Below are 12,439 nucleotides of genomic sequence, written 5' to 3'. Positions count from 1 at the left end.
TTTATAGGTAAACTCCTTCCTGTGTAAATAGTGTGGCTTACAGTCTCAGATCTAGCCAAACTTTTACACAAGGACTAAGAACATCCCTCCACTTGGTCACATAGCAAAAATAAACAGCCTGGGTGATCTCTGTGCATAGTAGGAATTTTTGGAAAATGAATTTAAAAAAAAAAAATTTAGTAAAACGTCACTTGCGGCTTTATAAGAAATTCTGTCATAAAAAAAGATCTCAACTAGGCATCATCAGCAAGCAGTCAGGGTGTCCAATTTTGGTGTCACACAGACCAGGGTCGTTTTCATGTTAAGCCTGTCCAGATCTGAATTGTTTTTACAGACAGGCGTGTGCCTTTAACCCAGAGATTGTAGAAGTTTAATTTCTGATCATGGGCTTGATGTTGATTATAGTAAAACTTGCCCTTTTTGGTTGAGAGTGCTCATACACACTGCAAAAGTGTGTTGCTCATCTGGTTTTAATACCTCTTGGAAAACTGACGTAAATCTGGCCCGGTAGCTCAGTGGGTAGAGCACTGGACTTGTGATCCTAGGGTCGCAGGTTTGAATCCGGGCCGGGTCGGGTCAACTTTATGTGCAGACTCTAGAGACGGTATCCACGTTCCACCCCTGTGTCATTCTGCCATAAGTGCAGGTGGCTGATTACACCTAAACATGCATACACCTGGGTAGGGCAAATCTTTTGCTGCTAGCTTTCCACTGGGAGGAAGCGAACTGAATTTCCCAGGGATGGGACAATTAAAGGCACAGTAAGCCTCCCGTAAACCATCACAGATACTGTCAGGCTTTTTTTACACAGTACAAACACCCTTTCATTTAAACACTCACCGCTTGAGAACATCCTAGGTGCCCTCCGTAAAGAGCGAGCAATTTTCAAAGAATTTATTTTTGGGTGGTTTATCTTAACCCTGAGCCATCGTGAACCCGTGTGATCCAGTTTCCTTTTTTTCACAATGTAGTGAGATTGTGATTTCAATGCGACTCGCTGTAAGCTTATCTGCAATAGCACGTTATTATGTACCTCTGAATCTAAACGCAACAAACGGCTGCGATTCACACGAACTCTAGCAATGGCTTTTGACTGTTCAGAGGAACTGGCGATAGGCATAACCGTCGTCTGCTTCGAGAACCACGACCTTGCATGACCCTGCTTCCGGGCTTTTGTTTCTTCAAACTTCGAATTGTACTGATCTTGTCTTGATGAAAAAAGAATTCTTTTATGATTTAAGAATGTTTGTGTAACAAGCTGTCAATGTATTATTTAGATTTTAAAAGTTAGGTCTAGCGCCGTCCGATTGTCTGATCTTTCTTTCTTTATTTGGTGTTTAACGTCGTTTTCAACCACAAAGGTTATATCGCGACGGGGAAAGGGGGAGGGGATGGGATAGAGCCACTTGTCAATTGTTTCTTGTTCACAAAAACACTAATCAAAAATTTGCTCCAGGCGCTTGCAACCTAGTACAATATATTACCTTACTGGGAGAATGCAAGTTTCCAGTACAAAGGACTTAACATTTCTTACATACTGCTTGACTAAAATCTTTACAAACATCGACTATATTCTATACAAGAAACACTTAACAAGGGTAAAAGGAGAAACAGAATCCGTTAGTCGCCTCTTACGACATGCTGGGGAACATCGGGTAAATTCTTTCTCGTCCCAACCAATATGGGACTCCCCCTAACCCGCGGGGGGTGATTGTCTGATGAGACAATCCGCAAAATTAATTCTTTGAAAACTGCTTGCTCTTTACGTAGGGCACCTAGGATGTTTTCAAGCGGTGAGTGTTTAAACGAAAGGGTGTTTGTACTGTGTGTAAAGGCCTGACAGTATCTGTGATGGTTTACGGGAGGCGTACTGTGCCTTTAAGTAATGAAAATGAAAAAAAATGAAAAAATGTCTACTCAGATAAATTGCTCTGAAACAGTGGTGCATCATACACACACACACACTCTCTCTGTCTGCTTTCTTGCTCTGCACACACAATACTTTTTCCTCTGAACTAATCTGCCTAGACATGGAAGAGAAAGAGATGAGAAAAAATACAGACAAAAGCTGCAATAAACCTCTTGATATACTCTTTATTGCCTGTATAATTATGTACAGATGTCATAAAGCAAAGATCTTTAAACTTGAATCCAGCTTGGCCAAGAAGAGAATAAACATGCAACTTTAAAATTAGCAAGTCATTTGAGTCATGGGAGAATTGACATTGGAATGTAAGAACCACAAATATCCAGATGTAGTACTTTCACCAAAATGACAAAGAGATGTTCTGAATTAAAAGTAGTGTAACAGATTAAGAAATAAGAGTTTTAAATCAGCATGCAGGTTTGAAACAACTACCGCAGAGACAGAAACAGCACTAAGGTAAAAGCACGAGAACAAGACTTCCCAAATTGAATATCTTTACAAAATCTGATGGAACAGATGAGAGACCCTCACAAACCGCACACGACAAAGAAAACGCAGGTCAGCAATTAGGTGCTGGATCATGGCTGCTCTTCATGATTTACATGTACAGGTCAGACATGATGCAAATGAAACTCTAGTTAAGAGTGTTCATGTTAAAACTTTGAATATTTTAATTTTAATTTTTGTGAAGGCTGTATATTTTCATTTTGTGAAGGCAGACCCAAGAATATGATAAAAAACACACTATGAGGAACAGTTTTTTGAACCCTGCTATTTTTCACACAAAAAATACAGTACTGTAGTAACTGTATCACAGCTTTTCAATCAGAGCTTAAGCGCCTGTTTTGGACCCAGGAAATTCAGACCCCTTTGTTTTCCCCCCAAGTTCTGAAATTTCCGAAATAAGAGCTTCAGAAAAGAAAAGATGAAGACAAGAACCCATGAAACATGAAGGGTTCCGACAGGTTTAACAGAATTCCCTTTTTTTCCTCAACCAAGAATCTTGTCCTTGAACCATTCAGTGCTCCAAAATATTCCTTACCTTTTCGAACTTGAAGAATCCTGACACAGAAATGTAGGTCTTTGATGAAACTAAGATTGACATTTTTCAGTTACATCAGTGACCAATTTGGGACGTTCAATCATGCTTTGGGAAAATGTGGGTCTATCAACAATCACCCCACAAGTGATCGGTATACTGTACAGGAATTTGAGCAGGGAGTTAAAACCTGGGAATTAATGTGCTATACTTACAGGCCCTTGAAGACAGTTAACATTTGCCATTCATAATACAAGGGTATGCAAAATAAACACAGTATTAGTCTGCCCTGTCTGTTAAGATTATACTGACCTCGCCCACAGCAAAGAAAAATCAGTGCCGTCTGACCTAAAAGAAAATATCCCATAAATTCTTTCCTTACTTTCTTTATTTGGTGTTTAACGTCGTTTTCAACCACGAAGGTTATATCGCGACGGGGAAAGGGGATGGGATAGAGCCACTTGTTAATTGTTTCTTGTTCACAAAAGCACAAATCAAAAAATTGCTCCAGGGGCTTGCAACGTAGTACAATATATGACCTTACTGGGAGAATGCAAGTTTCCAGTACAAAGGACTTAAACATTTCTTACATACTGCTTGACTAAAATCTTTACAAACATTGACTATATTCTATACAAGAAACACTTAACAAGGGTAAAAGGAGAAATAGAATCCGTTAGTCGCCTCTTACGACATGCTGGGGAGCATCGGGAAAATTCTTTCCCCAAACCCGCAGGGGGTATCCCATAAATGTTAAATTAGAAAAACGCATGAATCAACAGACAAGACTGGACAACCTGTTAACTTATCACTGGCAACTGATTGCGTTTATGTATAATTTATGTATAATGTATAAAGGGACAGACGTCTACATTGTGAATCAAAACTGAATTATGCCTTCTTTTTGGCTGTTTTTAATAGTAAATACAGTACACACATTCATAAGCATAATCACAATCAGTAAAGTCTCTTTGCAACGCTTCTCTTCAGAAGAAATGTATACAAAAGGTCTCAATTCTTAGTACTTTACTGAAAGAAACAACTGAATTTTGAAACAAAGACTGTTATTGATAGATAAAAAAGAAAAAGAAAATAACATGTTCAAGAAGTTAGTTAAGACTTTCAAACTTTTCTGAGTGAAAGCCAGATTGCACTCTGCCAACTCAGTTCAAACATGTATTGAACTCCAATAAAAAAAAAGTGCTTAAAAACATATTTAATAGTACAGCTGTAGTTTGCTGTTTACAAGGTGTATCTGATCTTTAAAAGTACACAAATACAAAAATATCAAATGGCACCTCTTACAGTAGCTGAAGAACATTCCATGAAAAAACAAACTTCCATACAACACCATGAACAATGACCAACACACAATACAACAGGTAAATCATAAAATAAATCTTCGTGCAGGTAAGTTGGCTACGGTGATCACAATCATTGAACATAGACCTGAATACAAATCTACCCACCATAGGCATAGGCCAGAAAGGGCGTTGCAATGATTTACAAACAAAAACCATGTCCACCAATGTACATGAAAAATGTACAGACCACAAAACAGAAACTTGTATTTACAGCCATACTTTTTTTAGCACAACATATCACAGATTTCAAAAATTCTTACCAAAAAAAGTTTGAAAAAAATGTTTTAACATTTTGAAACGAGCTTTGTAAACAAAGTAATTCTTTCCGACAGTATTTTTTTTTACACCTTAAAGGCACAGTCATTACCACGAAAAACACTTGGACTCGTACCAAAATTGAACTTTTATGATTTTTTTGATTTTTTCAAAATCCACAAGTGGCTTTTTCAGAAATTAACTCATTACAAATTCCCACTCGGCTGTTGATTTTTGGTATGTGTCCAAGTGGAGAAATGGCCTTGTCCCATGCAAAATCCGACATGGTGAGGACTATCATGTACAGTACACTGGAAGGACTGTGCCTTTAAAAACTGGTTGACACATTTTCTGTGATCAAAACCAGATCTATTAAAAAATATTCATTGCGACTTGTGAAATCAACCAGATAATTCAAATATAAGTTTATGAACTTGTCAACCAGCATAAAAAGAAGAGTAGAAAAAAGGAGAAAGGCTGAAAGAGAGAGAGAGAGGTTCTATGGGTAAACAGTAGATAAATAAACTAATATAGAGCATACCCTTTTCCACACAAACACCTTGTGATACAAACAGAACTACGGCTTCCATAATGGCCGATGACATTTTAAATTAAAATTCCATCCACCAACATTTTTTTTAAATCAAAGATAACATCAACTTTTTTTTATTTTTTTTTTTTACTCTTCCAAGTCAAGTGCATTCTTTTTGAGACACAATCATATGATTGTGTTTGTATTATCCTACCTAGGCAATTAGTCCTCACAACAATTTTTATTAAGTCCTACAAAGATAAAAAGAAATGGAAAGTGACTAGGTGATGAATAAAAACCCCTTTCAAACACCAAACCAAAACGACATACCTTTTCCCTTCAAAAAACAAATGATGCAAAAATATTTTGCTGAAAATCCAGAGGAGTGCCAATCTCCCCCCCCCCCCCCCCCCCCCCCCCCTTCATTAGGACGAAATGAGGCATTAGCATCTGGTTGGGTTGGAGGTATGCTGTGTAATTATGTTGTCTGTGTTGTATCACAATCCAAAGCATCAGCCAATCATCATCATGCACACCACTCAGTGAACAGACGGTCCAGGGGGTGGGGGTGGACTTGCGCCTCCTCCCTGCAAAATAACAGAAGAGTAAAAAGGAAAGAAAAGAAAACAGCAACATCAGGGGTGTGCAAATTTAAAAATAAACAACTCACCCACAGGTTAGTAGAATCTCATTTCCAGCTCACCCGGGAAAAAAATAGGTAACCCACTCCAACATTTCTTATTTTGTCTTTGAAGTTTCACACACAGAAACATTGGATTATAAGTCACTGAAAGGTAGCATCTGCCGACGACCAGTCTGTCCGAACTAAACAACGCCATGGTTGTTTTTCAGTGGCCCGAAACAAATTAGGGAGCGCTTTTTCATTGGTCAAAATGTAAAACTAAACTAAGGGATGTAACTCACATCGTTGAAGCAGACGACATTTTCGAACACGATCAATACTTCAGAAAAAGCGCCTTAGAAACAGTACTTACTGTTTGGGCTTCGTTTTCATTATGAAAAACAAGTGGAAATGTATTTTGGCCATTCATTTTAGTAAGGAGTTGGCATCTGAAGCTCTATCTTGAGTTTTGTTTGTGAAATTTTTAGCTAACCCACGGGAATGCTACTCAAAGACCTCAGCTAACCCGGCCAATTTTTAACTCCCCCCGGGTCACGGGTTAGTGGATTTGCACACCCCTGAACATGGTAAATGTACTTGTCAGGCATGAGACCAGCAAACGTTCAAAAAGTAGGAAACTAAGCCGGGGTCCAGGGGCCGCTCAGGCCCCTGGTGGGGTCCAGGGGCAACGCCCCGGTGGGGGGTTCAGGGGGGCCAAGGCCCCCTTGACGGAAAATGAATTTTAGAATTATAAAGGCCATTTTGGGGCCTCTCCTGATAGCAAAAAAATAGATCATGCCTTTTTAAAAAGCTATAAAAACCACAAGAATAATATGTTTTAGCATTTTAAACAAAACATTTTGCTTCACATCCACAGATGCCTGTAATCACATGATAATGACAATGTAGAAAACAAGAGGCGAAGCCTTCAAGGCTCACGTAAGAAATCGACAAACAGTAACACAAACTCAATCACTCCGTCACACATACACACACACACACACAGTAAGCATAGGTGACACTGTGCAAGAAAGCGAGACACTATAGATCTAGATCTGTCTGTCTGCATGTAGCCTGTAACTTACAGGGACACGACTGCCAACTAGTCTCGGCTCGCTCAAAATGACAATGACCGAGACTTCCTTCGCGTGACGTCTAACCCTCTTACGCCATAATGTGACGTCTTCAAATGTTAAAGTTTCTACCACAGACATACACACGCACAGACAGACAAAGTTACGATCGCATAGGCTACACTTACGTGAGCCAAAAAGCAATCAAGATAACTCATCAAAGCTGCTACAATGTCTGAACAGAGTGCACCTCCTCTCCCCCCCCCCACCCCACCCCCCCACCCCCCAAAAAAAAGGTAATCTAATCTATAAATCGGTTGTTTTGCCTTGAGTTGAGGTGTTAATTTTCCTTATTCAGGCCTACCAGCAACTGCGGGTCATCGGCTCAGCGCAGACAGGATGGAGGGAAAGAGAGAGAGAGAGAGAGAGAGAGAGAGAGAGAGAGAGAGAGAGAGAGAGAGAGACGTGCTTCCAAGAGCCCTCTGTGCTTCTTGCTTTCAATGTGACGAACCAACACCTTTTTTCCACCAAGTCCGTATTTCACCACGCAGTGGCCGTTGTCGCACCACGTGCACACGGCCTGACCGGGAATGGATATTTTGGCGATACTGTCGCCAATGAGCTGGCGCCTTTCTTTCTTGTTGATAGTGACAGTCACTTCTTCTGACAGCCAGTTGGCTTTCCACTTGTTTTTCACACTTTGGTCGTCGATCGTAAGAGCTTCCACAGCCGACAAAACAATATGGAATCCAGACGCCATGATGCTACGGTGTTTGGAGATCGGGAGCCAATCAAAACAACCATCGGTGAATAATTAAGCCTCGGCAATAATCGTCGGAGATCAACAGCCAATCAAACGCGACCCATGATACTGCTATGGGTTCACGCGAGTGCTGGGGTGCGAATGCACTGACTTCAGTCGCAGACAGCTTCAGCTGAACGGTTCATACCACCACCTATGGGTTCACGCGAGTGCTGGGGTGCGAATGCACTGACTTCAGACGCAGACAGCTTCAGCTGAACGGTTCATACCAACTCCCCCCCCCCCTTTTTTTCTCAACGAATTTGCATCGATCTCAAGAATGGTCTGTGAGCTAAGGAAAATATCGGAATTCCGATAAAAATCGGACCAGTCCCATGTCTGACTTGTATTGTAAAACTGTAGATTTGAACCTGCGTGTTTACTTTGAACAGAAACATATTAAACGCTTTGTCTCTCATGCTTAAATCTTAATATTATACATGCTATGCTACTTAAACAAAAAAATTCTAAGCTACAAACAAAACTCACATTTTATTCCACGCTACTGACACTTCCTCAAACTAACACAATATTACTAAACTGGCATGGGGAAGGGAATGGGGGACACCTTTGTCAAGAAAAGTGTATAATACTATAAAACAAATAACAAGTGTTTAAACTGAAAAGAGAACCTACCCCCGAGGGACTAGGTTTACTGTCCCCGTTATCACGCAGGCTGCGAGGACGGAGGAGGAAGAGGGCGGTGGCCACCACCAACCAGCCTATCATCATGGTGATCATGGTGCTGTAGCCACCGTCCGGCGCGTTCATGCCTGGCGCTGCACGCGGAACATTAGCATATGAATTAGAAGTAGAAGATGAAGGAATAGCCAGCTGCATGAGCGTTCGTTTCACAAACCGGAACAGACGATGAATCCATTACAATTTACATCGAATCTGGAGTATGTTCACTATTGGTAGGCTAGGTATTGATATGAGATTGAAAGTATGAAAGGCAGAATACAGTTTGTTGTTTTGCTCTTCCTGAGTACTGGCATAGATCAGTTATGTTTAGAATTTAAAAAGACTCCACACTCACAGTTATGAATATGATCACATGAAGAGACTCAGCTGCCGTTTAACCTTTTTTTCAGTTTTTTTGTAGGGGGCCTCAACTTGTACAGACGATGAAATCTTCTTATAAATATATATGTACTCATGATGAATTCTTTACACAAAATGATATTAGAGAATGAGCTTAAAATTTATGTGCCGATGTAGTCACTGCTAGTGCTCATGATAGTTGATACACAGCTCTTTGTTACTGCCCACATTTGACATCATGCAAACCATATCAATATCATGTTCTAATATTCAAGGTATACCAGAGCGAAATCAATGTTTTATGGTTGCTGCCAAACATGTTTGTTGTGCAATTGATACCAAGACCCAAGAATAAACTGAACTGAAGGAGCGTTATTCATAATCTATGGATTGTACATAAACACTTCATAACAATTAACATAGACAAAGGCTGACTGGGCCTCAGGAAATGTAAATTATACTTCATAACAATTATCAAATGGCAGAAAGAACCTGAGAAAATATATGGACTTCTGAATGAATGTATGCACAAGTGGCTGACATACATATACAGGGGTTCATAAGCCAACTAACAGTAACTTCAACACTAACAGCAAGAAAGACAAACTGGCTACATGGTTTAAAAGACACAACACTCACTATCTGTGAGACATCCACTGTCTGTACAAGCATCCTGAGACTGTGAACTCCTCAGCTGAAAACCAAAGGCATTTCATGAAAATCCAAAGTAAAAATGAACATACCGATAATTGATTTATATTAATAATAAAAAAAATATAGAACTCAGCTGTTAAATTTTAAAATGTAATGACTGTGAAACTAACATTTGATTATGAAGCTGTGATGGCAGATAGTACAAGATCCCATTTAAGATTTGAACTGTGAAAACAAAGTTACAACTTGCACCGTAGGTTAACATTTTTTTCCCCTCTCTTCGCATACTTAATAATTTGTCAGGATCCATTTCGCAGTAGCACAGTAAACAAGGTGGGGAAGAATACTTATGGAAATTTCACATTTTCTTGTTGTCATCTGTCCTCATTCAAATTTACATTACAATCATTTCACAATATGAACGTCCTCATTTACTTTATACATATATATGTATTCATGAGTCTCTTTGCATTGCATTGAGATTCCATTACATAACACGTTTATGACCAATTTAAGCAAAGTGTGAAAGAGCCTTAACTGACTCCTGATACATGTATAACAATTCAGCCACTCACCAAGTTAATGAGACGCTGCATAGCATTCTCATGGTTCCATACACACTCACATGGGTCGAAGTCAGACATTTTGTGTGTATCTGCTGAAATAAAAATGTAGAGTTTGAGACTTTTCAATCATTAGCACAGACATATTTTATCCCCGAGTATGCAGTACTAGGGTCCAGCAGACTTTAATTGTGTGTCTGTGTATCTGTCTGTCTGTCTCGACTTAACAGCTTATTGCTGGGAAACCACTGGGCGCAGTTCGTTCAAAAGTTGATACACTAACTTGATAATAGGTCCGATTGATCGTATTAAAACTTCATAATGTTACCTGGGACCTAAATGCCCCAAAAAACACAAAAGTTCTTGACGGTTGGACGAATTCAATCGGACTCGGAGCGACAGCCAGCCATTGAGCTGATAGAACAGCCGAACGCGTGCGTCATGAAAAGCATGCGTATCGCTCATGGGCTCAAAGAACCGCCCAGTCAGCCAGCGACAACCAGGCTTTGCGTGCGTGCGTGCTTTGCGTGCGTGTGCCACTGCGCGACCTAATTTTATGAAGCAGCAACGTTAGCAGTCTAGTCATTTGAGTTCACTGCCAATGGCTTGATGGAAAGCGTGTCCGACTATGGCCAAAGTGATCCGGGTTCGATTCCCGGCATGAGCGGTCTAATTTAATTTTTTTTTTTTAATTCTTGTTTACTATTGTTTATTATGAACGTTTTAATGTTTTATTTTACTGTAATAATTTTTTAAATTTAATTTTGTTTTTATTTTATCCACGTGCACAAGACAAAAACTTTCATACTGGGGGAGCGAGCCATTCTGAAGAGTACTCGGGTCCAGCGCCAGCGTTTTTTATTATTTCATATCAAATCAATGTTAATACATAAACTATAGATTTGATTACATTATTATGTCACTACCAGGGTTTAGCCTGGAAGAAAAAGACAATGGGACATTTGTCCCGCTCAACCAAATTCTGATGGGACATTACATAGTCGATGGCAAAACGCACAAAGCAGGCTAGGCGGTCCGAAAATGCTTTTGCCAAAGATGCAAAATAGTGCGATATAGTGCCATATGATGATATGAGAATTTGCCAGTGTATCTGGTTAGTGTGTGTGTGTGTGTCTGTGTTTCGATCGATATCGCTTCTGTTGACAGTTTCCACAGAGGTAATCGCGCAAGCACAGATAGTTCGCAGAATTGGCTGAATACTAATGAATTACATTTTAAAAGCAAATCACATTGCATTTTACAAACTCGCAAGTTGCTCGGCTTAGCACGCATTTTTGCCAAGCTCATTCCGAACATTGTACTTCCGTGAAAAGTGTGCATAGGGTGGCGCAGTGGTACGTAATCTCAGTGCGCCCTTTGACGCACTGAAGGCAATTCCAATGGGACATTTTGAGATGTTATGAGGCGCACTAGTAAATGAAATCCTGCACTACTGATTATTTACAGAAATGGTCAAATTAAATTAAAAGGAAAAAAAAGTTCACAAGCACTGAAGCAGGGCTAGTAACTACAAGAAAATTATATTATGAATTTATACCATAAAAAAACCCACTGTGGCACAGTGAATGAGTGATAGCATGAATGACTGTTGGGGATGCAGTCAGTGATAAAAGGCTTTCCCAGGTGGTGACTTAATATCTGGTTTATTTGCAAGTTGCACTCCAAATTTGAGTTATTGGAGTTTCATGCGACTTAATAATATTCTCCAGCTTGAACAGTGTTGTTCCAGAAAAAACCCACATACCTTACTTAAAATTGTCTTTCTCTGTTCTTGGAAATTACACTACAGAAGAAAGAACAGTGCAAGCAAACTCCACCCAGTACTTTCTAAGTTTCTCTTCTTCCCTCTATCGACATTCACTCGTCACTGCTCTTTAGTCTTTGCCTTCAAATGGTCGATTTCTCTTTCATTTTCAGATATTATTTCTCTCCTTGTTATTTTCAGTCTTTTCTTTTTGTAATGTTTAACACAGCTTAATCTGATGACAGACATTGCCACACTTTTGCTGTTAAAGAATCAACACCCAAAATAGAAATACCACGGCTGTAATGCGAAAGAAACGCCAGCAGCGCCTCTGAGTAAGGAGTATCGTTTTCAATTTCATGTCACTGAATTATGACTCACGAGAACATGGAGGCACCTGCGGATGACATTAAGCACTCAGTTTAAGCAGTGTTTATATGACTTTGAAACTCGATATTTGTTTAGCATTTGACCAGAATTTGGCAAGACTTTACACTAAAATGGAGAATGTTTTACTTTCACCTGGCGATCGGGCAGGTATGTGATGTGGACATAACTCATTCCCTTTGATCAAGTAAAATCTTACGCCAGTAGGCCATTAACTGTTAAGTAGCAGGCTGAGCCCTGCAGTTCTGGTGATCTAGGCAGGCGCCTGGCAATATGGCATCTCATTCTCAAGTGATACTAAATTAAAATTTTAATTGCAAGTTCATAAACCTTCAGTGTTGTTGCCAGGCCTCGGTGTTCGGTCTCCGACGCATTCCTTTCTGATTTGACGCATTGCCATTGGACCTAGCCT

At 39.8% G+C, this 12,439-nt stretch overlaps 2 protein-coding genes across 9 annotated transcripts in view; one reads left to right on the top strand and one right to left on the bottom strand.

Annotated features, from left to right (window-relative positions):
* LOC138975811 (septin-2-like) overlaps window positions 1–12,439 on the top strand; it is a 176,260-nt gene that overhangs the window by 116,704 nt on the left and 47,117 nt on the right. The gene's annotated exons all lie outside the window — the stretch shown is intronic.
* LOC138975816 (small integral membrane protein 14-like) overlaps window positions 2,077–12,439 on the bottom strand; it is an 11,553-nt gene continuing 1,190 nt past the window's right edge. The window contains exons 2-5 of one of the 2 annotated variants that reach the window (XM_070348578.1): window positions 9,888–9,970; window positions 9,298–9,352; window positions 8,251–8,393; window positions 2,077–5,704 (exon numbers count right to left, since the gene is read on the bottom strand). In XM_070348578.1, coding sequence (XP_070204679.1) covers window positions 5,657–5,704; window positions 8,251–8,393; window positions 9,298–9,352; window positions 9,888–9,956 — 315 coding nt within the window. In that variant the 5' untranslated portion in view covers window positions 9,957–9,970 and the 3' untranslated portion in view covers window positions 2,077–5,656. The remainder of the gene's footprint in view (window positions 5,705–8,250; window positions 8,394–9,297; window positions 9,353–9,887; window positions 9,971–12,439) is intronic. The other variant, XM_070348579.1, reaches the window with a different exon arrangement.

The sequence above is a fragment of the Littorina saxatilis genome, linkage group LG9 (genome assembly GCF_037325665.1).
Source record: "Littorina saxatilis isolate snail1 linkage group LG9, US_GU_Lsax_2.0, whole genome shotgun sequence".
NCBI classification, from domain to species: Eukaryota; Metazoa; Mollusca; class Gastropoda; order Littorinimorpha; family Littorinidae; genus Littorina; species Littorina saxatilis.
This window is presented reverse-complemented; position numbering and strand designations above follow the sequence as displayed.